Source organism: Syngnathus floridae, chromosome 13 (assembly GCF_059516105.1).
Source record: "Syngnathus floridae isolate MCC-2025c chromosome 13, RoL_Sflo_1.0, whole genome shotgun sequence".
NCBI lineage: Eukaryota > Metazoa > Chordata > Actinopteri > Syngnathiformes > Syngnathidae > Syngnathus > Syngnathus floridae.
This window is the reverse complement of record NC_142425.1, coordinates 10,799,658-10,827,627: the sequence shown is the minus strand read 5'-3', so window position 1 is coordinate 10,827,627 and position 27,970 is coordinate 10,799,658. Positions and strand designations below refer to the sequence as shown.

The following is a 27,970-nucleotide window of genomic DNA, read 5'->3' as shown; positions in this document are numbered from 1 at the left end:
TAAATGCACCGTATTTTATTTAAAAAATGTGCCACTGTACCGTCAGTGATGGCATGTGTACCACTAGAGGGCGCCAGGGCACAACATTTGGATTTACGAGTGTATTTGATAGTGTGTATTTGTATTGTTTGATCAAAGGTGGGTGCATATACATCACCAATCAGCACAAAGAAACACACGTACCGCATATTCTTCCGGTGTGACCTTCAGCACGTCAAAGACAACTGCGTCAAAGCTCTTCTTCAGCTCAGAACCCTTGTCACTGAGAGACTCTGAGCTGCTGCTCCTCTGCATCGCACACATGCACACAGTTTCATCAGAATGGCAGCAATTTATTCAAACAAAGAAGTTAAGATCTCATAATCTTTTAATCTGCATTTCTTGGGCTTTTGCAAGCAATTAAATTCAAATGTCTTGGAAGGAGGTGTTGTGATTACGCGGGCTCACCTCTGAGATGGCGGCAGCAGTCGGGCCGAGGCCTGGTTGGCCATTGGGGAAGTCCATCATTCCCACAGCATGCAGCTTTAGCGCAGGAAGCCGTCGTTCATCATGCTCCGCTGCAGCAAAAGCCCGCCCCTGCCCTGACAGACATCCCCCCCCCCCAAAAAAAACCATTAATAACACACACCAACATACAGTGATACCATAACGCAGATGAGACGCTCACTATAGAGCAGCAGCGCCATCTGGTGGCAAGCTTCATATCATTCAATCTAAATTCACCCGCTCGAAGATGACATTGTGGAGAGATGACAAAATGGGATTAGGTCGCGGTGAGATCGGTGTGCGCCATATGGACACTTTCACGCCAGTTTAATTTGCACAGGTGATGACAGGACGAGAAGGAGATTAGGAAAAGATTTGCACTAAACAGCTTACACTTGGACCCACGTGCTCGAATAACGACTGCCATGACACGTATATTAAATTTTCTTTTTGACCTTGGCAGAATTTGGACAAATTTGAAAATCTCATGATCTTCAATAGTGCATACCGAGATGTTCCTTAACTCACCGGTTGAGTGTCAGATGAGCATGGTTCCGGAGTTGAGCTCAGCCTCTCGCGGCGAGTCTTGACCTGATAACTCGTCTCCTGTTGACGCACTTTGAAACTTGAAAAGAGAAAGAATAAATCAGTTTTTCTGTATAAATGGTGCCATGTGACTTATTCAACACGAGATGATGTTTCGAGAGGAATTCCTAGAATGCACATGAAAAATTTCATGGCTCAATGGAAGTTGGAAAACACCGCAGATTCCTGACAAGGTGAAGTAGCACTTGTTGGCCGCTAGATGTCGCAGGGCCCAAAGGAATCCAACGTGTTGGCTTGACATGCACAATGAGGGAGGTTGAGGGAGTGAAGGGGAAGCAGCTGCAGATAAATTCTGCATGCTGGCAGGCCTTTGGACATCAGCTGGGGGTTAAGATTCCCTCATCCCCTTCAGGTTGTTATCACAGAAGGAGATGAGGGATGGAGGAGGGATACAAAGCCCGTGAGCAGAACAAAGACGGGATTAAGAAAGTAAACTACGGCTGACCCTGGCATGGAAATATGGAAAAATTACTTTTTAATACATTGAGTTCTGTGAGATAAATACAAAACAACAATAATGCAATAAAAAAAATTATGTGTCCACGTGTGAGCGTCAAAAGTGTGAGTCGTGACCTACAGCAGCAGCTCCTTATTTTGTATTGGTTGTATTTAACTGTCCCATTCCGAAAAATATTCTAATACCTTACTAACGTCTTTTATAACGTCACTTTGGGTAGGAAAAAATTAAAATATATCCTCTTTGAGCCTGACAAAACACATTAGCGTATCATTGTCAGACAGATTGCCCGAGTGAGAAAGCGTCAACATCTAATGAAGCTTGCTCGCTACTCATCAGTAACCATCCCGGGCCACTTTGCGTCCCACACAAAGCAGCCGCCTTCTCCTTGTGAGTCAGCGGCCTTTGGAGCCAATCTCAAATAGAATAATAAACTATCGGTGACAAACGGTGCAAGGCGTGCGTGCCAAGGCTTGTCGAGGAGATTTGAAGCCAGGCTGCTAAATGACATTCGCACACTTGTAGACCGGCTGCGAGTTGTTGTTACTCACAGGCCGGGCGGGCGCATGTGACTACGCATTCCATGACCAAGCCTTCGCATTCCGATCAGCAAACGTCTTTTCTCAACAGCTGTCAATCTCATTTCAGAAGCTAGCGGATTGATCTTTTGCTAATGCTGAGAAGGCAAGGGTCAAAAGTTTGGAGGGAGTAAGAAAACGTCAAAATTCTGATGTAAATTTGAAACCAAACAAAAAATAGGTGACTAGTAGCTAATGATTAGCCTAGCATTGTTTTATGATATTATTCTAAGGAAGCCATAAACGTGTGTTGACAACGCCCAGATGGTTTTCACACAACCTTAATCCCATTTGCATGTTTTATGTGTCTCAAGTCCACACAAACACGAGATTAGGCCATTTGAGGCCTGGGAGGGAAATTCGATGGAAGTTTAGCTTTGGCGCTTCCGGCAAAAGGTCACGGAGTGCGAGAAAGGGATGACGTTCGCACCCGGAGGGCCCTTCGAGCGTCGCCTATCAACACCCCATCAGCGGGACGTGATGCGGCGACAAACGCGCCAAATTCATGCAGGGGAAAAGAAAAAAAAAAAAAAAGTGGGTCAGTGTGTTCCGGAGAACACTTGCTAGCTCGTTAAAAGCTACGCCCGTTTTTTCCTTGGCCGCCTGTGATGTTGCCGATTGCTACCTCCCGCCGTGTTTCTTTGTCTAGCTAAGATTTCTTCATTGAGCAACTGGGACATGAGGCTAGTTTTTTTTTTTTTTCTTTGGCTTCCTGGGGGGTAAAGATCAGGGGATGTCATAAACGTTTATCAACTGTGGGCACGTGAAGGCCTTTGACCCCTTTCTGTTTTTAAGGGCATCAGCTAGCCGATGCTAACCTATGCTAACGTATAAGTCAGAATGACAGAAAATACATGTATAAAAATCATAAAACCATAAATGTGAGGCTAACTAAGTTTGCAGCTTTGTGTCACGTCGAGGTATTCTTACGCAGCCCGACAAAGTAGTTTATCCAGCAAGTTGGTGAAATTCTCCCGGTTCTAAATCCGTATCCTGGCAGCCGCTTGCACCATGGGGTGTGATTATGCTTTTTTTAGACGTGCGTCTCCCCCTCTTTTTCCTCCTGCCTCCGTCGCTAACAGATCTCCGCTTTTGATAATTAGAACCTTGGCGAAAGGGCTCGGGCCCGCCTCGGTCGTTGGAGGACGAGAAGGCCAAAAAAAAAAAAACGTCTGGGATGTTAACAATAACCAGTTTCGAGGTTATTTCTTTTCAGTATTGTGAAATTCGGACGATTCAGTGCAGTTTGAATCAACTTTTAAGTTTTAAGTGTGGAGTCCCCTCCTAAATTTCAACCAGGTCGTTCCAAACTCGAGTGAAGCAAGTCATAAGTCAAGTCGGACAATCTTGCGCAACATATCTCACTGGAATTGGCGACTTAAGTCTCACTCGCCCCCCCCCCCCCCCCCCCCCTTCAGTTCTGCTTGGCAGTAAATAAGACACGCTGACACGTTGCCAAGCTTGTAAGCGGCGGCATGTGGCCGAGCGCTGCCGTGTGATTTGTTGCCTGGGCGGGCGGGCGGCGAGCCCGAGTTCAAGTCCACTGACGAGAGCAACGCTGACAGATGAATGAAGGGAAAAGGGAGGGGGGAGGAACGGAGGGAGAGGAAACGGTGGCAGTGTGCGGGCTGTTAACAAGGAAAGGGCAAGCGGAACAATGCAGGGCAACGATGCGGTCAGAGGAAACAAGATAGCATCTCGATGTCTTCCTCGATGAGTCTCCGAGGATTGACTAATGTCAACACTGCCACGCTGGACGACTCTGGAGGTTTGTTTACAACCAGAGTTGGAAAAGTCAGTGGAGAACTCCAAATCTAATCAGAGTATTATGACACGCCGTTTGTTTTGGACCTCATTAGGAAGGAGGAGTTCAGCGAGTTTAGAAAGGCTCGCTCGATAAGCAACGAAAGCCGCCGACGTTTGGCATATTGAGAAAGCCGACAGCCCGGAGGTGTTTACGCTCACGCCGTCACGGTTATCGGAACTCAGTTTTTCCCAGGATGGGGTTCCGGGTGTGCCCTCGGGGCTCTTGTGTAAGACGCGGATTTAAAAAGACACGACTTGTTTCGACTTGACAGACCTCAACGTGCAAACAAACGGTGTCGACTCAGCTCAGGTTTGTCAATAAATAAAAACGGTCGGGTTGGATGCGAAGCTGCTGTCGAGTTTGATGACCCGGAGACTTTTGAAATTCTTTTGTAAGGTTATTTTGATAACTTTGAAGCTGCTTAATTGAGCAATCCAAAGATCACAAGGCTCTTCAATTTGCGGTGCAACACGCATGACTTCCTCTAAAATGGCACCGCCTGGCCTCTGGGGTCTTCTAAAACGCACGATTACATCTTGCAACACAAAAGGCAGCCATGTTGCTGCTGGGACTTTACGGCTTCGTCATGAGCGTTGCCATTTCTTTATTTATTTAAAAAAAAATAAACCCTCTAGGGTCTCTTGCAATTACAAATGATTAGTCAGATTTTCAAAATCCGTATGTGTTTACCTCACATTAATTTTGCATGAGCTAACCAAGAAACGATTTAAATATTAAATGTATTTATTTTTCAATTAAATTTATGCAACTAGAACCTTTTTTTTTTGTTGCACCTCTTTCGGGACGGACTCCTCAAATATGTAGCAACCAAGTCAAAGGGAAGTAAAACTACAACTTTAGTCTCGCTAAGGCACGGTGTGTGTGTGTGTGTGTCTGAGACGTACGTCTGCGTTTGTGCATGTACGAAACACAAGAGGTGCAACAGCTGAGCTTGGAGGGAAAACAGCTGTATCGCTTGTACTTCGACCCCCCCCCCCTTGCTCCCTATGAGCCCCCCCCACTCCTTCCCAATCCTTCTTTCCCACCAAGCAGCTCAACAAGGGGGAACACACACACCCACGGGCAGAAAAACACACGCACAGACATGCAGGTTGTACGCAGACAGACAGACGGACACAATCCGACACCCTGCGACGTTTTGTTCCGGCCTCGCTTTTGTTTGGCGCGCAAAAAGAATGATTCCGAAAACACATCACATGCTTTCCCCATTACAAATCTGTTTAGTTCGTAAGGTCACAGTCAACTTTTGTTCCACTGGTGCATTTTGAACATTTAAATATATGCACCGATGTGCTAAATGAAATTGAGACTATAAAAGACGTCCTGCTAACAAAAACAAAATAGAGTGCCGGGCTTAAAAACTCAGCATTAAAAGCTTCGTTTACTGAACAAAAAGGGTTGCAGACGTCGTGTTAAAACTCTCCATGGGATGTTTTGCCAGGTCAAAAGTTTCCATGACATCGGCGCTCTCGCTTTAGCTCGTCGAGACACTCAAGATTTCCGATAGTTGAAGCGTCCCGAGCACCTGATATCGCCACATTCGACGGGAAGTGAAAGGAAAAAAATATGATCGATTCTCCGGCTCTGTTGTACAACCAGAAAAATTGTTCGATTTGTAAAAAAAAGATGAAAAAGAATAATTGTATGTAATTTTGTCACATTTTCCACATACTGATCTCCAGTCATTCCAGATCCACCAGACGGCCTGGCAGCTCAACGGTGTCAAGTGGTATGGGCCGCTCATAGCTGACATTCTCCGGACCGTAAAAGGCTCCCGGGCCCGAGGCCTGAACCCACTTTTCACCCCGTGACCAGGACACAGACAGCCTGGAAGCTTTATTTGCGTTCTGCATCATGAACAAAAACAGATTAAGTATTTATGAATATTTTTTTCACTGCGAGAACATGATAAACCCAATTTTTTTTTTGCTACCTTCACACCGCTACGAGCGATTCTACATTAGCCGTGAAATGATTCATGTCGCCAAGTTGCGCACACGGCCTTGAGGGGGAGAAGAAAAAAAAAAAAAAACGAGTGGGAGAGGAAAGAGGAACAAGACAAATGTGCCACGCACTGCGCTTCCTATGCTCAACTAATTTTGGCCAAAATAAAAAAAAAAAAAATGCTGCTGCAGGCATGACATTAAAATTGCAGAGAAGCTGCTGCGTCTTTTACTGCTTGCGAAAAGTCGATGGCAGCCTCGGAGATACGCTAGAGCTTGCATGCATTACATCTGACCTCCTTCCCACACATTAAAAAAAAACTAAGCACCTACAACACCTGCTTCAGAAAAGCAGCCAGCAACATCTCACATAACAAGCTTCAGCTTAATAGAAATATTGTCACCGATAAGATCATGTGACTTTACACCTCCGATTTTGCAGAACATGTAATGTTGAGGGTTGCCTTGGCAACTGAGCAACCACGTTATCCATCAGGGTGGGGCAAAATGGGGGGGTGTAATAGTGAGGAACCAAAAAAAACGCCAATTTCAGAGAGAAAGCGAACCAGCCTGCTGATTGAAGCATTGAAGTTATTCCACTCAACTTTCATAAAATTTCAAAATATCCTTGCTAAAAAAAAATGGAATGTCACATTTGGAGGACATTTTGGCAGCCTTTGGAAAAAGTCCACAATATCCTTGTCGGACGTTAAACATGAGCCAATGCTGCAGATAAGGACAAGTTGAGAAAGCGCAGGAGGTTGAACTTGACGATGGGAAAGGCCTGCTGAGTTTGATCCTTTTCTCTTGCATACACAAGGCTCGGGTTCGAAGTTTCGTACACACACACGCGTAATCTCCCACTAATCACATTTGCAGGTCTTGGACTGAGCATTTACACGACAGCACTCAACAGATGGACCGCGACGCGGCGGCGGGCGGGCATGGCGAGGATTAGCCGAGTCCAGAAGGTACGGGAAGGTTTGTAAAGTTGTCACACAAGCAGGTGAAATAACAAGATGGCAGCGACTCATTTTGGGGGGTGAACTTTAAAGTCCATCTGCAAACTATCCAATAGCGCTTTATTTTTTTCCCCAATCATTTTGAAACAGGAAGCTTAAACTACACCAGAAGGGACTACATTTTGGAAAGGTCCCACTGTATCTAAAGAGTCAATCAGCCAGACAATGCCTTTTGGATGGAGCATTGTGCCATGAATAAATACGCTATTCCTGTTCAGGAGGAGGAGGAGGAGGAGGAACAGGGCGGCTCAAGCCAAATAAGATTGATTTCGTCCTTTCAGCAGTACCGCGACAAACATTCTGGTCACAAGTCTGAACCCTTGACCACTGCGTCATATGTTAAGTGTAGCTGATATGTTGGAATCTACAACGGGTTCATTCAGCCTTCAGTTTGCATATCATATTATTCAAACATGGAAGTTGTTAGTCAGCAAATGAATACGCCATTAAAAGACAATAAGTCTCCGTGCTTCCATTATCGATTGTCAACGATATGCATTACATTAATGTGTGTCGAGACTCATAAAGCGGCCGCACACTCAAAACAGCTTGCTCCAAGTCAAGTAAGGCCGCTTCATTCAAGACAATCAGATGAGCGGACTCAAGTGAAGCCAATTTGAGAACTTGCGGGTTTGATCAGAAATGTTTTATGTAGAAATAATGTATATTTGTCTCTATCTATGCCAGTGAGAGGCAGAATGATTTAAATGCTTTTCCAGTAGATGTCAGAAGGTACAAAACTGAGATATGTATCCACGTTTTTGATTGTTATGTTAAATGTGTTTTAATTCAAAATTCCTTGAGAAAACAGTACCATGCATAAATTATGACACAATTTTACGCTATCTTTTGGGGGAACCCCCCTTCCCAGCCTACACAACAATAAATTGTGCTTTAATTGCCTCCTTCTTTCCTTCACCTTGAAAGCTTCTCATGTCTAAATTACTGATAAAAGACATGAGGACGGTTGGATGCACACGCAGCATTGTTAAGTGGGAGAACCTCCGCCACACCCAAAGCACTCCCCCGGGGGGTTAACCGTGCACGGGGTTCCACCACCACCCGCCCAACAACCCACCGCTGGAACGAACTGCTGTCGCCGCCGGGCTAACGACATCATCATCGCCATGAAACTCCACAAATGGGCAGTCCTGCTCTCAAGTGCGCGCAAAGTTGCGCCATGGGAAGCGAAAGCAAGGGATTTTTCACAGAGATTAGCATGTGGCTAGCTGGACAAGGGTGTAGCGCGCGATATATTCCACACGACACCGCAAGCACACTTCCGCGGTGCTGGCCTCCCTGGACTGTATTCAGGTGGATTGACAATAAAAAATATCTTCTGCGCTACACGCAGATATCAAAGCACGTTGTTGTTTTTTTACTCAAAACAAAACAATAAAACACATCATTTATCTAGAAATAAACGTCACTACGCGTTTTAAGCACGCTGACCGCTTTGATAGCGGAGGACGCCGCACGTCAAAACAAACATACCCCCGCCCCCCCTAAAAAAATAAATAAAGCAGCATATAACATTGAGCTGCGTTAGCGTCGAGAAAGCCAACTCGACGGCTGTGAAGTGAAATAACAATATAATACTCACCGGAGCACCGAAGGTTGTTATTTTCTGCGCGTGATATTCCAGCGGGTTCATGAGAGTTTTAGGGGGGTTGGTAGTGGCCGAGGGTCGACAAGAGAGCGGGCGGGCGGTGCACCCTCAACAGCTGTGTTCTGTTTTGAATGAGGACCAAGAGGATGAGAGGAGAAGGGGCGGTGCTTGTGGTTTTTTTGTCTTCTTCTTCTTTGGTATCTATGGAGAGGGAGTTCTTCTTCGGGCGTGACGTCACGTGTTAAGTTCTCGTCGAATAAAATAATTCAAACGTTCAAATGGCTCGCATGGGCAAGGACGATGTTGTTGATGGCAAACCAATTTCGGGAAAATGGTTGTCATTTTTTGCAGGTTCAAATTGAATCAGATTGCTTAACAGGATAACAAAAGCCTGCCTTTTACTCTGCCACCATCTGGTGGACAAAATGCTACACTGCATCTCATTCCCCGTTTTCAGTGTTTATATTTATGTAACGGTATTTTAAAATAATCCAATATTCACAATATCGTGACTTTTTTCACTCAAGTGAAAATGCCTGTTTTCTTTCTGCTCAATTTTATTCTGTATAGGATAGTATTTATATTTATATTGCGTGTTTTTCTTTTACAATTAATGAAATTAATGATGGAAATCCAAATGAAAACATTAAGATATCATTAAGATATAAATTCACCAGATATGTTGTATGTTTTTACATTTTGAGTTTATGATGGAAACACAAATGCATACATGGATCTCTTGCTGTCACTCCCCAAATTTGAGCTGTTTCTCCTTTTGCAAACCATGTAGTTCCCTAGCTCGATTCTTCAGCTCCTCTGCCTTCTTCTCATCCTTCTCGGTGCCGTCGCCCAGCTTGTACATGCGGCTGGCGTTGGCGCAGCCCCACACGTGTCCCAGCTCGCAAGCCCGTGTGGCGTACTTGAGCGCTGTCACCATGTCAGGCTTGACCCCTTCAGCGTTGCCTTCAATGTACAAGGCGCTGAGATTAAAACAAGACGGGGCGAAGCCGCCCGCACACGCCTTCTCGTAGTAACGCCGGGCGATGTCCGTCTGGGGGGCTCCACCCTCCATGGCCCGCCCGTCGTGAGCGAGCAGACCCACATTGTGGCAAGCGTCGACTGACTTCTTCCCACCGGCGTTGCACGCTTGCACGAAGAGAGAGTAGGCACTTTTCAGGCACTTGCTCACGCCACCTGTTGGGAACATATGCCGGTTTTTATAACGTAAGGAAATGAATGATGTGGCAATTTTGGATTATGAGCTGTGCATTTTCATGAATAGATCATTTGTACCTTTGCCTGTGACATGGTAAGCTCCAAGTTTGTAGCAACTTTCTGCATGACCATTTTTGTCACAGTTGTGTTTGAGCACCTGTGCAGCAGCCTCGTAGTTCGCCTTCACTCCTTCCATGTAATCTGCTAATCTCTGGCATCCTGAAAATAACTTTGAGTGAAAATCACATATATTGTGCATACAAGTTTGCATCGATATATCTTTTTACCTTCGGGATCATTCTCCTTGTGGCACTGGTAGCTGTACTCCACGCCTAAATTATCCAGAAATTCCCCCACTTCTTTTTCATCTTCAAAGTTAACAAGTCCAGCCATTCTGATAACCAATATGTCTTTTCGATTTCCAGTGATCAAATGAACTCGCAACTCGTCCACTTGCTCGTTATGACCTTGCTGCGTTACACATGGCCAGACGCTTGACGATATCTTCCGCACCGGGACATATTATGTTGACATAAATTAACGACAATAGAGTAAAACCACAAAAATATTTACCCGAATCAATGGGGAAAAAAGCGAAAATGAAACTATGCAGCTTAGCATGTGTATTCAAGTCCGAGTTCTTTAGACCCGCCTCTCCATTTACTACTTCCGGTTTTATTTAACAGTCCTTCGTCGCTTTCCGTAGTTCTAGTTGTGATTTTAAAAGTAGAATAACTAGTATGAGGACGCATATTTTTTCGTATAACGTTTTCTTTATTTAGAGGAGGGAACATGGTTCATTTTTTAAACACTACATTTGTAGTAATTTCCAACATATACAGCTTTGTTCAACAAAAAGTACAAAAAGAAGCCGAGTCCACCACCTTGGTTGCAGTCTCTGGTTTTGTCTTCCTAGCCTTCTGTAAACTGGTTGCTTATTCCTTGAGTGAAAATGGATAATTGAAAGTTTTGTATATATTTGTTTCAGTAGTTTGCAAATAACATTTTATGTAGATTTGGATGCGATACAAAATGACCCACCTTCTCATTTGTTGCCAGGCACTCTTACTGTGTGTTTTTTTTTCATGACAAGGAAAACAAACGTCATTTATGACCAAAGACTTTGTGACATATTGCATAATATATTCATAATATTATAATCTTTTGTCACAAGGAAATTGGGTACATAAAGTACCCTCATCGCTTTCCGTAGAGCCGCCTTCTCGCTTCTCAATCTACTTCCGGAGTTATGACCTTTTGTTTACGGGTTGTCACGTCAAAAATAGCCCCGACTATTATTTCGCTTGAACCCATTCCTCCTGGCCAAGACGATTTTGTTGACATAACATTCAACCTATAAACAAACCGACAAAAACATGATTTGCAACAAATTGGACAATCGTCGACGCCGTGCTGCGGAGAGGGAACGGAGGCGACAACAAGTGAGCTAGCTAGTTAGCCTAGTTAGCTTCTCCAGCCGTCCCCTCAGCAGCCGGCCCGGCGTTCGGATCGGCATTGTTGGAGCCGCTCCACAACACTCCCCCCTGACTAGACTAATTCCACAACAATGGCCTCCAGCTTTCTCATTGCGGTAGGTTTCCCTTCCTCTTCACGTTCGATTGCTTTCTGTGCTGAGGTGCTTCTGTGTGGTCCGCAGGATGAGGCGTCCCCGGCGAGCTTGACGGACCTGTGCCTCACCTTTGTGAGCCAGAACCTGGAGTGCCTGTGCGTAAAACGTGCTGATGGTTCTCTGTGCTTCCGGGAGGCCGTGCTCTTTCCCCAGGAGCTTGCAGACCAGCTTCTGGCCAAAATGGCAACTGAGGGTAAACCCACCACATATGAGATGTCACCTCCAATCAAACATAGCAGTGTCGCTAAAAAAAATCCATGACAGGTCTGCTGAATGACAGCACAGTGGGGGTGTTCCGGAACTGCGAATACCTGCGTCTGCGGCGTGCGTGCATCCGCACGGCCCGCATATCTGCCGAGGCTTTCCAGCGAGCCCTCTGTCCTCACAGGCTGTCAGAGCTGGACGCCGCCCGGGTCAACGCCGACCTCACCATCCCCGACATTCTACACGGACTGGCCACCAATAAATATTGTCAGGTAATAATAAATGTGGGGGAAAATGCCTGGTAAGCAATCTAAATTCTTGTAAAGTGCTTGAATTTATCCAAGAGACCTTTGCTCATGCTGTCCCTCCTAAATCTTCCATGGCGCAGGAGTCCCTCCAGCGACTGGTACTGACGGGCCTCACCATGTCCTCCCTGGAGGAACCGAGCCGCCACGGCTTCAGCACCCTGCAAGGGCTGCGCTCGCTCTCCCTGGCCAACGTGGACTTCTACGACTCGGGTCTGGCCGACGTCTGCTCACTGCCGCGGCTGGAGAGTCTGGATCTGTCCAACACGTCAGTCACCAACCTGAACCCGCTGCTGGGCCTAAAGGAGAGGTTGCGCTCGCTCACGTTGCACCAGCTGAAGAGGCTGGAGATGAGCTCCGCGCAGCTGCTGGCTGTCATTGGTCAGTTGGACGTGTTGCAGGTGAGCGGACGGCGAGTTCCGACGCCGAGGGACCGACAATTGATTTTCGTGTGCGTCTGTCGGCAGCACTTGGATATCAGCGATGACAAGCAGTTCACCTCCGATGTCGCTCGGCAGCTGCTCGGACAACCCGGGATACTTCCTGCTTTAGTTTCCCTGGATGTGTCTGGAAGGAAACAGGTAAATAAAAATAGATTAAAAAAAAAAAAAAAAAAGTGAAAACTGTGTATATACAAATTCAATCTGTTTTCCAGCGTTTCCAAATATTAACATTAGCCATTCAAAAATCAATTTACCACCCCCCCCCCCCCCCTTTTTTTTTTTAATACAGGTGACAGACACGGCCGTGAAGGCGTTTGTGGACGAAAGACCCCAAATGACATTTGTCGGACTTCTGGCCACAGACGCCGGGTTTTCTGAATTCCTCTCCGGCGATGGAAACCTGAAAGTACGTTGGTTTTTTTTTTCTTGGCATACAATTTCAAAAAACACCACCAAATCAATTAACAAAAATTTCCACACACTGTTAAATCTGAGCCTGTTTTGCAAGATGGTGGATACACGGCTAAATTATGTACTGCTGCTATCCAGGTAACGGGCGAAGCCAACGAAACGCAGATCTGCGAGGCGCTGCGCCGCTACAGCGAGCGGGAGGGCTTTGTGCGAGAGGCGCTCTTCCACCTCTTCAGCCTCACACACGTCATGGAGAAGCCTCGGCCTGACATTTTAAAGGTGCGGACGACCACGATCAGGTCAAGCTCCGCATTGCTGGCCCTGGACTGAAAATTGTCTTTGCAGCTGGTGGTCCTCGGCATGAAGAACCACCAGGCCACGCTCAACGTCCAGCTGGCGGCCAGCGCTTGTGTCTTCAACCTAACCAAGCAAGACCTAGCGGCAGGGATGCCGGTCCGCCTGCTCAGTACCGTCACTCAGCTCCTGCTGGAGGCCATGAGGACGTTCCCCAACCACCAACAGGTAGAGATTATTTCAAGAAATTAAAATGGCAGCAGACACAATGTTCCTCTTTGTTTTCCAGTTGCAGAAGAACTGCCTGTTGTCTCTCTGCAGCGACCGCATTTTACAAGAAGTGCCATTCAACAGGTAGGAAGTGAACGCTGAATCGGTCAATACATTAGGTACACATTCATAATACCCCAAAAAAAAACAATCCTCATCAAGGTTTGAGGCTGCCAAACTGGTAATGCAGTGGCTTTGCAATCATGAGGACCAGAACATGCAGAGGATGGCTGTGGCTATCATTTCCATACTGGCTGCAAAGGTACGTTAGTATGTTATTATTATTGCTGGATGGATTGAACTTCTGAATATCTTCCACAGTTGTCCACAGAGCAAACAGCTCAGCTGGGTGCAGAGTTGTTCATAGTCAAGGTAACCATCTAAAATTTACGTTCGTCAGGCTGGTCACCTTGCGTAGTTTAAGTATGTTGTTTGGTCCCGCCCGCCCGCAGCAACTTCTCCACATTGTACGTCAGAAGGCCACTCAAGGCATGGTGGACGCAACTCTCAAATTCACCCTGAGCGCCCTCTGGAACCTCACCGACGAGTCGCCGACGACTTGCCGCCATTTTATTGAGAACCAAGGACTCGACCTGTTCATCAAAGTTTTAGAGGTACATGCAGACAGGCACACGTTGTTAACAAAACTGCAGTTTTAGCTTTAATTAAAAAAATGTTGCCGCACTTAGAATATTTTTAGTTGTAATCCTTTTTAATTTTAAATTGAGGTTACACTGGTACTGGATTTTCTAAAATTGTGTCCAGCAGATGTGATCAATCATGTCAGCCAGGCCACACCATCTCCATTTGATGTGGAAAGAGTGACTCACTTGTTTTTCTTTGTTTCTCCAGTCCTTCCCTAACGAGTCGTCCATTCAGCAGAAGGTTCTGGGTCTGCTGGTAAGCAACTCATCTTATTGAACATTGAAAAGATTTGCTTTATCATGTAAAGTTGCAAAATTTCAAGAAAACAGTGTCATCAAAATGTTCAACCAAATGTCATTTTGTAAACAATGAAATAAATACAATAAGATTCCAACAGATGGCGGCAAAGTAATACTTTTGTGTTGGACTGAAAACAAAAAATGCTATTAACAGGCTACAGGTTTAAAAAATTAAAAAAATAAATTAGACTGCTCTGTACATTGTGAACCGTGACGTAGCACAGGTTGACTGTTGTACCTTGTCCTGCGCTAGAACAACATAGCAGAGGTGGGCGAGCTGCATTGCGAGCTGATGGTCCACACCTTCCTGGACCACATCAGGACTCTGCTGCACAGCCCCGAGGTGGAGGTGAGCTACTTCGCCGCCGGCATCCTGGCGCACCTCACGTCACGGGGAAAGGACGCTTGGACTCTCGGCCCTGAGCTCAGGTCGTCCCTTTTGGAGCAGTTGGTAAGAGTGATGAATGGGAAAGCCTGCTAGAATAAAAAAAAAAAATCTCTCAAGACTGAGTTTCGCACAATGTTCTGCTAGCACGACGTCATCATGAAGTGGCCTGCACCTGACTGCGAGATGGTGGCCTACAGGTAAGAAACCCACAGATAAAACTTCAACATTCTCTACCTTGATGTCCAAAGATGAAAATATTGCATTTCCCGCAGATCATTCAATCCCTTCTTTCCCTTGCTGGAGTGCTTCCACACACCAGGAGTCCAACTGTGGGCTGCGTGGGCCATGCAACATGTCTGCAGCAAGAATGGTGAGACACATTATGCACAAAAACTGTATTGATTAGCTACAGAAGGGGAAAAAATACTCAGCAAACACAAGTAATAATTGAATATTTGCTGTTTGTGTGTAGCCGGGCGTTATTGCAGTATGCTGTTGGAGGAAGGCGGCCTGCAGCAGCTGCAGCGGGTACACACCAACCCGCAAACACACCCGGACGTCGGGCAGCTCACGGAAAGCATATTGGAAAGCTTGGAACGTCACCGAGCGCGCACGGGCCAGCCCGTCGCCACCCGCCTGCCACCACATCAATAAAATCAACCAGGGTAAAATAAATATATTTAGATCATATATTTGCCAACGTCTAATCGTTTTTCTCTTTCAGATATTCAACCCCGCAAGCTCGAGTGAGTCTTATGTCGAAGTGAATGGACAGAGAATATGCAGCTGTTTGCACACAAACTTTCTTTATGTTCCATACGAATGTTTCAAATACGATTCAAAGTCGACGGGATTTTGAGCATGCCGCAATGATACTTAAAGGTGCTGTAAAATGAGAACACAAAGAATATGAAAAAAAAAAAGCTACACAGAATGATGTGCTTTAGTAAATGACTTTTTTCTTGTATTATGATTTTATCCTTGTAAGATATTTATCATAATGAGCATGTTTATTAGCTTAATGGAATGTGTATTCGCTTGTTGCATCACATTGTATACTATTAATTATTTTGTTCCTTATTATTTGAGTCATTGTAATAAAAAATAAGTGCAAGTATTTGGTTATAATTAGTCAGGATTTCTAATTAGCAAATGAACATTTTACTGTTTAATTTTAGCCGATTCCTGAATGAGATAGTGTTGCTAGCGCGAAGGGGAAAAAAACAGTGATTCACCCCGCCCCAAATAAAAACAGCTTATTCGCCAATATATTGCGGAGGTCTCTTCTCTAGGAAGGCCGCCATTCCCTCCCGTCTGTCCCGCGTCGGGATGACCTGAAATGGTCGACACACCCGCCATTTTTATTAGGTACAATTGTGCAAGCTAACGAGAGCCAACACGAGATAAATGGAGTTGCTTACCTGAGCGTAGCACATCCTCTCTATGGCCATTGCAGAGGTGATGTCAACCTAATAAGGGTCAAATGTCAGTCAGGGCGCTGAACTGGTGAAAATGACAATAATGCGAAATAACTTACCTCCATGCCTCTGTTCATCGCCTCTTTGGCCATCCGCACAGCCATTGGAGCCTGCAGGACAGTTTGACAATCAAATCTCTTATAAATCATTCTCATAAGTGGAGCTAATTGTTTGTAAATAAAAACAACCCGAGTTTGTCCTCTCATTCAAAGTCAATTTGAATTTTGAATATATATTCCTCAGAAAACAAATCTGATGCTGTTTTTGAGGAAATGTCGCCGTCTTGTGGCAACTACAGGGAACTACAAGCCTCTTTGGGAGGACATTTATTTGTCTATCCCTGGGAATAGTGCGAATTCCTTGTAGTTGAATTAAAAAACTTTGTTTATTCTTTCAAAATTGTATTTTCTAAATATTTTAACTTGTTTCACAGTCCAGCATATTTTGTACAACTGCCTGTCCACTATGCTTGGCCCATTTCTCCACTCCACCGTGGCCTTGCCGACTGCAGGCGTCTTAGCTGGAGTAGAAGAAATACGGAACGACAGAAGCCCGCAGAGAAAGAGAGCAGGATGAGGAGGAGAAAGGGTAAATTGAAGAAGGATTTAATGGTCTGGAGGCAGACCTGAGGCAGGATCTCTCTGGCCAGGTCGAGCGCTTCGTTGTAAGCCGCCTCTCCTGTCTGGTCTTGCTGCACCGCTCTGTTCACCAGCCCCATCTCGGCAGCCGCTTGACCCCCCACGCGCCGACCTGTCAAAATACACATGGGGAGAGGAGGGTTATAAAAAAAAACAAAAAAAAAAACAGCGCTAGTCTACATTGCAGGTTTAGATACCACCTGTGAAGATAAGCTCCTTGGCCAGTGCAAGTCCCACCGTGCGAGGCAGTCGCTGACTTCCCCCTGTGCCCCCCAAAAAAAAAAAAAAAAAAACTCAAAGTCAAGACTTTCTTTGCCCCTGGTTAAGATTTTAGAGCGTGACGTCTTACCGGCCCCAGGGAGCAGCCCCCGCGTCGTCTCAATCAGGCCCATCTGTGCAGAACATGCTGGAAAAAAAAAAGCACAAGAGGACAAGTGAAGGTCGACGATGATGAGCGTCATTAAGACCTAAGCAGCATTCTGCTTTTTGTACGTGGAGACCGCCTGGATTGTCAAAAAGGGACTGGATTGATAAATATTTGCATAAAAAAAATGCAGGCTTCATTAAAGCGAAATCCCTCAAATGAATTTATCCAACTTTGAGCCGAAGAGGTCACTCACCAGCCGTGCGGAGGTCACAGGCCAAAGCTAGCTCTAGTCCACCTCCCACAGCCACGCCATCAATGGCGGCTATGGTAGGCATTGGCAACAAGGCTGAATGACACACGAGAAGCCAAGTCAAGTTTTTAACATTCAAAATAAAAAAAATGACTTCGCCTACCGATCTGAGTCATGAGGGAGCGCAGGCCGTGAACGAACAGATCCGACTCCTGGTTGTTCATTAAAGCCCTTTCTTTTAAATCAGCACCTGCAGACCAGAAGCAAAAATTTTGAGTGACAATTTATTTGGAACTTTCCTCCACGGAGCTCACCTGCACAGAAAACTGCAGGAACTAAACTCCTGAAGACAAGCACGCGTACTGTCGAGTCACTGGACACCTTGGACACCAACTCCCTCATCTGCTCACACAAACGCTTGACTCAAGTCATCATGTGTGTTTAAATTTCATGCATGCATGCATACACACCTGAGACACAAACACATGACCCAAAGCGTTCCGAGCGCTATGTCTGCACATGCGCACTTCCGCAATGCCTGAAAATAAATAAATAAATGGAGTCAATGTTTAGTTGTTAACTTTTTGCATGCTGCAAATGTTTGATGAAATGTTATAATTGGTAACTGATGTCGAAATGGATAACAAGTCTGACTAATTCAACAATCAAGAAAGTCTTCAGACATGTCTCCAATTAATCCTTATAATATCCAATAAAATTGCACAACTCGCTAAGATGTTTCTACTGGATGAAATATGTTGCATTTGTTGTGTTTTGCATGAACTTGAAGATTTGTGTCAATCCTACCTTCGTCCTTGCCGGGTAGTTTCCTGAGTTCCACCTCCGGGGAGTTACTTAGCTGCATGCCGCCCAGAGCGCTGCTGAAACCGGCAACTGCCGCCACCACTCGGACCCCATGGGAACCGGCAAGGAACGACGGCAAGCTGCGGAGAAGTAGCGGCGACATGCTCGCTTTTGTGGAGGATGACGCACATCCGTAGAAGTGCAGGAAGTTTGCCGTGAGTTTCTTCCTCGTTGGCAAGAAAGTGAGTTGTCATTTGGTTGACATTTTGAGTGTTCTTTGAACGCATCTTTACGGCTGTTAGCGAAGAGAGTAAACTGCAGCGCGTGGTGTTCACGTTTAACTTTTTGGCTCGGACATTAGACATTTAATTACCCATATTTCATTAAAATAATGTATCGCAGGAAATGCTTAATGTTTACAACTAGGGGCACTCATATGCATTCTTTTTTATAAAAAATATTTTGTTTACGCTTGATTTTCACAAATAATAACGCAATTAAAATACATTTGTAGAGCGATGTTTCTTTATTTATCCTCGTTTTCATTTAGTTGATATTTCACATTGACTTTCAACACAGTTTACTAAAAGCGCAGTTGTCCAACCCGAGGCCGGGGGGCCAGATCTGGCCTGCCAAAGAAAATCATGTTTCCCAAATTGGCAATGATGAATAATGATGGCAGAATTCTGGTAAGCCATTTTGAAAATGCTGGCTGAATAGATATTGCATTCAAAGACACGCACACACATTAAGGTTTTCCAGCAAGCTGCCATGACTACTTTGACCATGCATTATTGAGCAGGTCTTTAGAGGTTATGCAATTACAGCCAGACGGTGATATGAATGATTGAGCTGAGTGTGTGTGTGCAGACATGAGGTGTAATATCAAGACGTAAAAGAATCGGACCGATACCCTCGTTTGTCTGAGGCTTCTGTTGCAGTCTGGCGAAATGCAACCCGACGGATTGCCAAGAATCTGGTTCCGTGGGAGCAACAGGTCACCTCCTTTGCCCTTCTCGTACGTGTGCGCACGCAATGAGACGGAAAACTGGAGGTCGGCGATGCTCGCCGCGGGATCGCCGAAGTGTGTGAGACATAACATGAGCCTGACGGACAGTGAGTGACACCGAGGCTCTGCGGTCAAGGACACAGACACGGACATCAGACTCGTGACCTGCCTGGTGAACAGCGATCGTTTTTTAATACCAACCTGCAGCCCAAATGCTGGAGGACAAAGTTATTTTATGTCGCATGCTTCACTGGCTCCTGCTCGAGAAGCTCCTGGAACAATAAGTAGTGTCCTTTTTAGAGCACAACCAACCTAGGCCCTCCACTAAATCTCCGCTTTGTTTACCTCAAACAAGTCTCTAACAAAAATCTATAGCTGCTCCAAAATTGCTACTGTCCGAGTATCGACTAGAAGAGATGGAAGGTATAACAAAAGGACCAGCAAAGTTACACGACTCACCAGTTTTCAGCTGTGATTGGTTGTGACCAGACTGTGATGTCATGAACAAAATGGCTGCCCCCTAAGATGGATAAAACCAGGATAAATATTGTGCAATTAAGTGTAATATTAATCAGAATGTCATGTTTAGATTAGTGGAGGCTAGAAAATTTAAGGGTGGACTTCCCCTTTAAGGCACGGAGAGAGTCGTCCAACAAAGTGTCAAACAGTGCCAGGTGTCACATTACTTTTGGCCACACAGATAAGGTCAATTAAGTTACCTCCTGAATTGGATAATGAGCCAACTTTAGACCGAGTAAACAACCACAAGCGCACCCGCGGTTGGAAATCTAATGATGGTAACTGAGGGACGATCTTGCCCTTTGCTTCAATGGTATTACCTGGGCAGTGATGGAAGTGGTCTGAGAGAACATCGTTACAGCCACGGAGAAGAAGGAATAACCTCCGAGCACAAATAAAAAAATGTCAGAATGCATGTGATGATATATATAATGGGAAAATATTACGAATAACAATGAAAGTTCAAATCGGAAATCCATCGAAACAATTGAAGAGACGATTACTGGTCATTTGGTCCTGCTTTCTAAGCATTTTTTATTTTGCCTTGAGGGGTCTGACAGAGGTGACCACCCGTTCCCGTCATTTTAGCTAATGAAGCCAACTAATTCTGATGAATGGTTGCAGCCGTTACAAAATTACCAGGGTGGGAAAGTGTTGGCCGCACATTTTTATTTTCATGGGTTCGTTCACACACAAGTGAGTTTAATGTCACTATAAATACTCATTTTCGCTTTTGGGATGGGGGGGGGGGCACATTATGAAAAGCTGTGGAGGTCAAAGAGTTGTTTTTCTTTCTACTTTGATACTAAACATGAGTCATGAAAAATACAATCGTTTATAAATAGCCAATGAGCCACATGCTGCTTCACCGTTATTGTATAATCATTTCCAATGGTGAAATATTGAACATGGAAAATATTTAAATAAGCAATCAACATCCAACTGAGCCCAATGTTCCACTGACTCCCGCAATTAAAATTAATGAATAAAACCGGCGGCTGCAGTTCGACGTGAATATGCATAATGAAGTCAACACGCCGCCGGGAAGGGGGGGGGGGGGGGGCAGAAGGGGGGAGGAATTAGCCAGTGGAGCATATGAGACAAAGTCTGTTATATCTGTGTTTGTTATTCAGACGGGTGCTGCTGCCGCCACTTTGTGGCCCAGTGATGTTTGAGACAAAAAAATCTGAGTGAAAATCATACAGACATGGAAATGTGAAATAGGAACAAACTCGAGACAGGAAAACACTTACACTAATTAAGGGATTAATTGGTTTTCCACAATGGTGATCCAATTGTAAAATAATTGAGCATTGATAAGAACAAAAGTGTTGCTGCCTAAGTCCTGATTAAAAAAAAAAAGGAGAATAAGATGGTCACTATTTTAAGTTCAACTGCATGTGAGCATTTGGGTGTGAGTTGTGGCCTACAGCAGCTCCCTCTTCTATTGATTCTCACTTTATATTTTGTCTGTTTGATTCTTTGTGTTGTTCAATAAACGGCTAAAAGCATTATCACGAGTGTGTGTGTCTGCTTGTGTGTGTGAGAATGAGAGAGTCATGTTTCATTTGAGTTTAGACGGTCTCGTGCACTCCAGAATACCTGATTACGTCAGCCCACAATTATCCCTTCTCTCAAACACACACACACACTGGTGGTCACGTGACTAGGCGCTCAGTGAGGCAGCTCGGCGCTCAGGAGCATCAGTAGTGCAGCAAAGCCAAGCAGTGGGAAGGACACGTCGCGCAGCTTCCATTCTCCTCCGGAGAAGAAGTGCCGCTCAGCAGGAGGAAAAAATACAGCTCAACCCGGACTGGAGGAGCTCAACCCGGACTGGAGGAGCTCAACCCTTTGGCTCGGGAAGTGACGGCTCCGTCATGCACTCGGCGGGGGACAACTTGCACACCAGCATGAGTCACCACAGGGGTGATTCAGTAGCTCGGTGGGGCCAAGTCCGCTAAGCTCGCCCACCCGGGTGTCGCCCGTCCGGGACTAAGTAACCAAGAGAGGCTGGATCCCGAGAGGCTGTCCAGGATGAGCAGGGGCGGCGTCCCCGCTCCGTGACGTTCCGGGGTCCGACCCCCGTCATGCGTGTCCCCCGTCAGCCCGGCGCCCAGTCCCTGCGGCTACTGTCCCTCTTGGTCTTCGTGATGGGGGCGGCCCCGTCGCCGGCGCTCACGGCAGGCTGCCCCGACAGGTGTGTGAAAAATTTCAATTTTGCAAAATCCTGGTTTAGTCATATTTCTGAGGGCATGTGTCCAACTTTGAAACTTTTTCTGTAGGTGCGTGTGCGACGACCAGCTGGTGGTCCAGTGTGCCGGGCGGGAGCTGACCCGGTTCCCCGACGATCTTCCCCTGGCCACCCGGCAGCTCATCATCTCCAACAACCGCATCGGGGACCTGCCGGCGTTGCAGCTCAACTACCTGTCCGACCTGGTCTACCTGGACTGCAGCAACAACTCCCTGACGGAGATCTCAGAGTCCACCTTCGGCAACCTCCGCAAGCTAGCCTACCTGGACCTGTCCTTCAACATCCTACTGCAGATCGACGAGCGGACTTTCGGACCTTTGGCGTCCCTGGTCATGCTGCGGCTGACGGACAACCCGGGTCTCGGAGAAATCCACGCCGACGCCTTTGCCGAGAACCTGGCCCTGCAGGTCCTGGACGTGAGCCGGAACAACCTGAGCGCCTTCAACATCAGCTGCTTGATCGGACTGCCGGCCCTCAGGTCTCTGGGACTCAGCGGGAACCCGTGGAGGTGCGACTGCGACACAGAGGACCTCTGCCTTTGGGTCCAGATCGAGAGCTTTAAGTTCCAAGGTGAGGACGCTTACCGTTACTCCAACGTGTGAACTTCAAGACGATATGGGACATTATTGGTGGAAAGGTGTTTTTCGTGACCTTTCCCCCCGATGAGGTCATTGTGGAGCATCTCCTATTGGCGTGAATATTCATTTGAGGGAAAAGCTTCCGTGTAGCGTCTCCATTCTATTTATTCCTCCCGCGCCTAAAGCGTTACACTCTCTCTCGCAGTTGCTCTCGCTAATTGTCAGTGAACGGTCGAGTGACCTGACGCGTTGATTCGGACAAGTGCTCCGAATCCAGACGTGCAAAAAGTAAGTCACTTTTTTCAGGGATGTTAGTTCCAGCTTCTGAGGGAAGACGTGGTGGGTCAAGTAGAGGGTCAAGTATGAGGCCGCCACTCAAATTCATTAAAAAGAATTGCAATACAGGCGCAGCATATATTATTTAGGAGATTGCACGCATATCCAATTCAGCTGACCTACTTGTGCAGCAGAGCCAAAACTCAAGATATGGACAAAAGTAATGGGAGATGTTTTTATTTTTGGTATACTTGGAACTCTCCCACGTGAAAGTTACACTATAATCTTTATTTTTGTTGCATTCTCAATTGTTTTTAATCACAATTTTGTCTTATCAAATATAAAGTCAAAAATTACTTTTAAAAAAATCAAACTGGCTACTTTCGAACGCAACAACAAAAAGAAAATTCAAAAATATGTTTGAATATACATTTTGCTGCATGTTTTGGTATAATTTATTCTAAATAATTTAAATTTGATTTAAATAAAAAAATCAATGATTAATATTTAAAACAATATCTTTAACCGGGCCTTTTTTTATTTTTTATTTGTTGAGTTCTTCAAACTTTGAAAGGGATCTGACTTCCAGCATAACCCGAGAATCTACATTTGTCGAAAGTCAAGAGCGTAACGGGAGAGTAGTTGAGCGAAATAGAGTGAAAAGGGGCTGAAGGGGAATAAATGAAAAAAAAGAAAAAAAAAAAGATAAGCGATAACAGCTTTCTGCTGTGAGCCGACCTTCACTGTGGCTCTACACTTATCCTCTGCCAGAAGATGAAGAGCTGCTGTAGAGGAACTGAAAAAGGAGGACGACGGCATTCTGACTAACGTTCAAGAATGAGAGCGAAGGCGTGAATGTGGAAAAGGTCAACTATTCTTAGGCGCCGCGATGATTGCGTTTAAGCTCCTTGATAGCATCAGCGCACATTTCAAACCCTCCAGCTTTAGATAATCACTTGATTGTGTTGGGGGTGCAGAAAAAGCCTCAGAAGTCAAACAAAAAGTTCAAAACATCACTTTTCTTACTTTTGTTAGCAGTTCCGCCTTGACGGAAGTTTGCTGATTTTGCTGCTTGTCCTAATGAGGGTCATTGATGAGCTGGGTCCGATCCAAGTCTCTCAAACCTACAATGCACAAACATTGATTAGGATTCAGTTTCAGAAGCTAATATTCAAGTCTTTTTGATTCATGATTCATAGTCTTCAGCGGGGAATTTATGATTGATTTCATGACACAATGCTTCGGGCCAGTTTAAATTTAGGAATTTGGTCCATATATAAGGCGCACCGGACTATAAGGCGCACTGTAGGCTTTTGAGAAAATTTTAGGTTTTTAGGTGTGCCTTATAGTCCGGAAAATACGGTATATTGAAAGTTAACGGCGAATGCTAACATTCAAGTAAAAATTGGAAACTGAGGTTTGAGCTAATTTTGTAGCTAACATTAGAGCTAATTGGTGTGTAACATCACAACTAACATTGGTGGCTAACGTTGAAAGCTAGCATGTATTTACCTCTAAAAACATAAGCCTGAGTACTTTTGCCACCTCTGATAAACAGACATAATGGGGTCCAGTTTCCTTATCACTTTCTTTTTCACCAAGTGTGTGTTTTTTTATCCTCACTTCCCATCAGTCAGGCCAGGAAAAGCTGTCAGGAATGTCCTTGACATTTGCACAACTTGTCAGCACTCTTATCTGTCACACACTAAAGTCCACTTTTAAAACGTCCAGCACTATTATTGGGCTTCCTTTATCGAGGTTGATGAAGCTGATCAAATTGGAATTAAAATTTTTGCAAATATAGTGTGTGTGTGGGCCCAAGGTGGTATTGATGTGGGCAGTGTTTGATAACCTTGGATCAAACTCATTACATTTGAATTGGTCCTTAAACCTGCATCGAATTCCAATACAGCTGCAGTAAAAGTCCATTAGAGGTTGTCAATTAAGTTTGTTGAGCAACGCTGTAATCACGATTGTTGGGTTTGAATCACGTTAAATTAAAAAACGTGAGACGACAGGCGAATTGTAACAACAGAGAGTACGAACGTTGTAAATTTCTTATAAGAAGCTCATGCATCAGTGTCAAAGGATGCAAGTAGGGGGTGACGGAGAAGGATGGGGTTGAAGTGACGGGGTCAGGAGGTGTCAGGGAAGTGTTTGGCGAGGAGGAGACAGGAAGAGGAAGCCTGTCGAGATCAAGATCCATCCTGAGGTAGATCGTTCCTGATCCCTCCATCATTCAGCTGGACACCAAAGAGACAGTGGCCAGATTCTCGTGAGGGCGGAAAAAATACTATTCACTCTGTGTTGTTTATAAATTATGTTGTTGGACGTAACTTAAACACAAATTGAACATTTGTCCAGTGCTCGGCCTCCATCTAATCGTCTTTCCTCTTCTTCGTCCTCTCACGTCATGATTATTTGCAGAGTCAACTGAGCGTGGAGGGGAGGATGGGGCGGGTGATAATGAGGATGTCAATTAGTGTGTTGCTAATGAGAGATGAAGTTAGATGAGATGATTAAAAAAAAAAAAGGGGGGGGGGATGCTTGCTTGAGTATTCGCTTGCATCTGTTTGCTCCATCGGAGGATGAACGCGACCTTGTGACTTTGTAATCTTTTGACTTATCCTAATTATTTTTTTTTGCTCTTCTTCAATAACAGACGAGGGCCAGACGGTGTGCCACGGTCCGGCCGAGCTAGCGGGTCGGCGTCTGGCCGAGGTGGGCATGCAACTACGGGCGGACTGCCACCAGGGCCTGGGCTACTGGGACTACCTCTTCTTCGTGGCCATCGGCTTCGTCATCTTCTCGGCGGGCACGGTATCGGCGTGGGTGATGGGCGTGCTCATGGTGCTCTACGAACGCTACAACAAACGCAAGAGCGAGGAGCTGGACAGTGATGACGAGGACGCCAGAGGGGGGAAGCAGGGAAATGGGGACGTGAGCAAGCCTGGCTTGCAGGTCTGATGCCGCCGATGACTCTGAGACCAAAGACTCCATTCGTGGATTTTGGGCTGTGTTCGGAATCACTCAAAATCAATTGAAAACATCGATTTAGGAGCAAAAGACTGATTCCGAACACAGCCTTTTATTGTTGACTCAACACAAGGACAGAATGTGTGTGTGCGTGTGTGTGTAAGCCAAACAACGAACTGTATGCCTTTACCTCATGAATAGGGAATACTATAAATATTATTAAAAGCAATAAGCCCCGCCCCCCTGCACAAACACCATCATCTCCTGTGAACTTAGAACGATTTTCTAATTTATTTTCCAATTGCAGATAACACCTTAAAATATGAAAAGCCATTTGAGCATTTATTTAGTCATTTAAGGTCCATGTAGTAGTACACTACAATATAATGCACTAGTAGATTGAATATATTTTACAAAAATATTTTTCTCCATTACTAGTGCCACATTTTGACCAACTAATTTGCAAAGTGAAAGAACATACTAGCACATAGACCTTAAGCTATATTATTTAATATTCTTGATATTCAACATGTTACAAGTGAGATAAAATTGTCAACTTGTTGACAGTATGCTACTAGTACTACTAGTGTCATTATTTTTGCTTCACTAATAACGAGTGTACTAGTACATGGACAATTCTACGCCCAAGTCGAATATTAAATAAATGCTTAAACAGTTTACCGTAATGCTGCACTAGTAACACTTTTAAACTCTGATACGTCTTCTTATTTATGCCCAACTTGTACTAGCAGCCTCCCAGATCCTACTGGCAGCACTAAAACGCCCACTAGCAGTTTTGCTTCACTAGTAATGTGGTTGTCCTACATGCCAAAGTAGTGCAGAAATACGGTAATGGGAAAAATATATTAACGAGGGCAGAAAGCGTACTAGTATATTGACCTCGAAGTGGAGGTCAAGGGTATGAAAAAGATGCTCAAAAAAAGCTTTCTATAAACACACACACATTAAAATACACCCAACGAACCTCAAACCAAAAAACAACAACAGATGAATGTAAAACAATAGAAAAACATGTGCAAGCTACCTTTAATGTGTGTGTGTGTGACATGTGGCTATCTCCTGGATGCTAACCTGTGCTGGTGGGGGGGGGGGAGTAGATCAGGCTATCGCACGAAGACCACATCAAAGTGATAGAGTGCGTCGTTGTGCTTAACGGGATTCTAAGTGACTGGCTCGGCCGACCTCGGCCCATAGGCCTGCTTTTAGCGCGCGTGTGTGTGTGTGCTTGTGGATGTTTGCGTGTGGAAGTGGGCCAACGCGATCACACCGCATCCCATTGAGTCGCCTCGACGACTGATTCACGACGAGTCCCGTCACGGAGCCAGCTCAGCCTCCAAATAAGTTATCCCCCCCCCTTCATCATTACCTCCACCAAGGCCGTTTGGTTGGCAGTGAGCAGGACTATGCAGAAATGTCCTTAAAGGATAATTAGGGAATTTATTGGAGCGGTGGGCTGAGGGCAAAGAGCCAAATTGAATGAGTTCTGGCTGGGATCTGGTTGGAAGTACATTTTTGACTGTGTGTGTTTGAGTGACACATCTGCTGATGTTGCTTTTTTTTTTTTGTTCTTTGAGTTTTCGTTAATTTTGTACACCATGTATCATGAGCAATAAAGACAGATGAGCAGTGGAACAACCAATGGCTTTTCAACACTTTCTTATTGAGACTTGCTACAGCGCCATCTGCTGGGGGCAAGGGCACTGCCCCACTTGACATTTTCACTCAGCTTTTTCTTAGAAAATATTCCATTTCCAAACACTCAAGATTGACTTTTTATACTCGACAGGCACTCTAGGTATTTGCTACAAAAAGTAAGAGGACTGGGTGCCAAGCGAGGCGAGCATCCCATCTGAAGCCGGCGTCGACCTCCGCGGATGTCGACTTCGGCCTCCATTAAACCCGAGCGGGCCGCCTCGTTGCCCTTTACAGTACAAACGCTCGCGGTAAGCATGCTAGTCCACACTTGAAGAACAAACTGCTCGTGCGGAGCCCGAAGAAGCTGGTTCAGTGAGTGTGTGTTTGTGTTATTGACTTATTGCATTAGACGGTCTTTCATGGGCTTTACGCTCAGGAGCTAACATCCCCCTTAGAGAAATAATGGGATCAGACCAAGCACACACAAACACACACTCAGAAATGCACACACACACAAAGTGTCATCCTGAGAAAT

The 27,970-nt window shown here is 45.3% G+C and overlaps 5 protein-coding genes and 1 long non-coding RNA gene across 8 annotated transcripts in view; 2 read left to right on the top strand and 4 right to left on the bottom strand.

The window, feature by feature from the left end:
* The window catches only part of ralgps2 (Ral GEF with PH domain and SH3 binding motif 2), a 31,496-nt gene extending 22,806 nt beyond the window's left edge, over positions 1 to 8,690 (bottom strand). For 2 of the 3 annotated variants that reach the window (XM_088394991.1, XM_088394993.1), the window contains exons 1-4: positions 8,524 to 8,690; positions 1,015 to 1,111; positions 448 to 581; positions 184 to 288 (exon numbers count right to left, since the gene is read on the bottom strand). In XM_088394991.1, the coding sequence (XP_088251117.1) occupies positions 184 to 288; positions 448 to 507 (165 nt within the window). In that variant the 5' untranslated portion in view covers positions 508 to 581; positions 1,015 to 1,111; positions 8,524 to 8,690. The remainder of the gene's footprint in view (positions 1 to 183; positions 289 to 447; positions 582 to 1,014; positions 1,112 to 8,523) is intronic. The other variant, XM_088394992.1, reaches the window with a different exon arrangement.
* Positions 8,691 to 9,068: 378 nt separating this feature from the next.
* coa7 (cytochrome c oxidase assembly factor 7) lies at positions 9,069 to 10,428 on the bottom strand. The gene is made up of 3 exons (XM_088394109.1): positions 10,032 to 10,428; positions 9,823 to 9,963; positions 9,069 to 9,723 (listed from the first exon to the last, which is right to left on the bottom strand). The coding sequence occupies exons 1-3, from the start codon at positions 10,135 to 10,137 to the stop codon at positions 9,275 to 9,277; spliced, it is 696 nt and encodes a 231-aa protein (XP_088250235.1). The 5' UTR covers positions 10,138 to 10,428; the 3' UTR covers positions 9,069 to 9,274.
* Positions 10,429 to 10,927: 499 nt separating this feature from the next.
* Positions 10,928 to 15,750, top strand: zyg11 (zyg-11 family member, cell cycle regulator). The gene is made up of 18 exons (XM_088394106.1): positions 10,928 to 11,335; positions 11,402 to 11,567; positions 11,639 to 11,850; positions 11,967 to 12,284; positions 12,351 to 12,464; positions 12,616 to 12,732; positions 12,876 to 13,016; positions 13,083 to 13,259; positions 13,321 to 13,385; positions 13,464 to 13,563; positions 13,623 to 13,673; positions 13,754 to 13,915; positions 14,154 to 14,201; positions 14,499 to 14,696; positions 14,778 to 14,830; positions 14,906 to 15,003; positions 15,106 to 15,298; positions 15,358 to 15,750. The coding sequence occupies exons 1-17, from the start codon at positions 11,312 to 11,314 to the stop codon at positions 15,285 to 15,287; spliced, it is 2,226 nt and encodes a 741-aa protein (XP_088250232.1). The 5' UTR covers positions 10,928 to 11,311; the 3' UTR covers positions 15,288 to 15,298; positions 15,358 to 15,750.
* Positions 15,421 to 18,385, bottom strand: echdc2 (enoyl CoA hydratase domain containing 2). Its single transcript, XM_088394108.1, has 11 exons — positions 18,174 to 18,385; positions 17,837 to 17,904; positions 17,681 to 17,768; positions 17,530 to 17,616; positions 17,370 to 17,462; positions 17,099 to 17,155; positions 16,950 to 17,012; positions 16,737 to 16,861; positions 16,171 to 16,221; positions 16,055 to 16,102; positions 15,421 to 15,967 (listed from the first exon to the last, which is right to left on the bottom strand). Exons 1-11 carry the CDS (start codon positions 18,331 to 18,333, stop codon positions 15,890 to 15,892), a joined length of 918 nt encoding a protein of 305 aa, XP_088250234.1. The 5' UTR covers positions 18,334 to 18,385; the 3' UTR covers positions 15,421 to 15,889.
* A 533-nt stretch (positions 18,386 to 18,918) lies between these two features.
* On the bottom strand, positions 18,919 to 19,573 carry LOC148388696 (uncharacterized). Its single transcript, XR_015862093.1, has 2 exons — positions 19,381 to 19,573; positions 18,919 to 19,304 (listed from the first exon to the last, which is right to left on the bottom strand). It is a non-coding gene; the product is annotated as an uncharacterized LOC148388696 (long non-coding RNA).
* A 1,828-nt stretch (positions 19,574 to 21,401) lies between these two features.
* On the top strand, positions 21,402 to 27,439 carry lrrc52 (leucine rich repeat containing 52). Its single transcript, XM_088394107.1, has 3 exons — positions 21,402 to 21,895; positions 21,981 to 22,519; positions 25,466 to 27,439. The coding sequence occupies exons 1-3, from the start codon at positions 21,786 to 21,788 to the stop codon at positions 25,768 to 25,770; spliced, it is 954 nt and encodes a 317-aa protein (XP_088250233.1). The 5' UTR covers positions 21,402 to 21,785; the 3' UTR covers positions 25,771 to 27,439.
* Positions 27,440 to 27,970: the final 531 nt, after the last annotated feature.

Excerpts from the sequence above, each read along its gene's own strand:
- echdc2 (XM_088394108.1), bottom strand. The coding sequence starts at position 18,333 with ATGTCGCCGCTACTTCTCCGCAGCTTGCCGTCGTTCCTTGCCGGTTCC. Across the intron at positions 17,156-17,369 it reads CTGTGACCTCCGCACGGCTG|CATGTTCTGCACAGATGGGC; the intron begins GTGAGTGACCTC and ends TTTTTTTTCCAG. Across the intron at positions 17,013-17,098 it reads GGGGCTGCTCCCTGGGGCCG|GGGGAAGTCAGCGACTGCCT; the intron begins GTAAGACGTCAC and ends TGGGGGGCACAG.
- coa7 (XM_088394109.1), bottom strand. The coding sequence starts at position 10,137 with ATGGCTGGACTTGTTAACTTTGAAGATGAAAAAGAAGTGGGGGAATTT. Across the intron at positions 9,964-10,031 it reads CAAGGAGAATGATCCCGAAG|GATGCCAGAGATTAGCAGAT; the intron begins GTAAAAAGATAT and ends AGTTATTTTCAG. Across the intron at positions 9,724-9,822 it reads TTACCATGTCACAGGCAAAG|GTGGCGTGAGCAAGTGCCTG; the intron begins GTACAAATGATC and ends TGTTCCCAACAG.
- lrrc52 (XM_088394107.1), top strand. The coding sequence starts at position 21,786 with ATGCGTGTCCCCCGTCAGCCCGGCGCCCAGTCCCTGCGGCTACTGTCC. Across the intron at positions 21,896-21,980 it reads ACGGCAGGCTGCCCCGACAG|GTGCGTGTGCGACGACCAGC; the intron begins GTGTGTGAAAAA and ends CTTTTTCTGTAG. Across the intron at positions 22,520-25,465 it reads CGAGAGCTTTAAGTTCCAAG|ACGAGGGCCAGACGGTGTGC; the intron begins GTGAGGACGCTT and ends CTTCAATAACAG.
- zyg11 (XM_088394106.1), top strand. The coding sequence starts at position 11,312 with ATGGCCTCCAGCTTTCTCATTGCG. Across the intron at positions 13,386-13,463 it reads CAAGAAGTGCCATTCAACAG|GTTTGAGGCTGCCAAACTGG; the intron begins GTAGGAAGTGAA and ends ATCCTCATCAAG. Across the intron at positions 14,697-14,777 it reads CGTCCCTTTTGGAGCAGTTG|CACGACGTCATCATGAAGTG; the intron begins GTAAGAGTGATG and ends ATGTTCTGCTAG.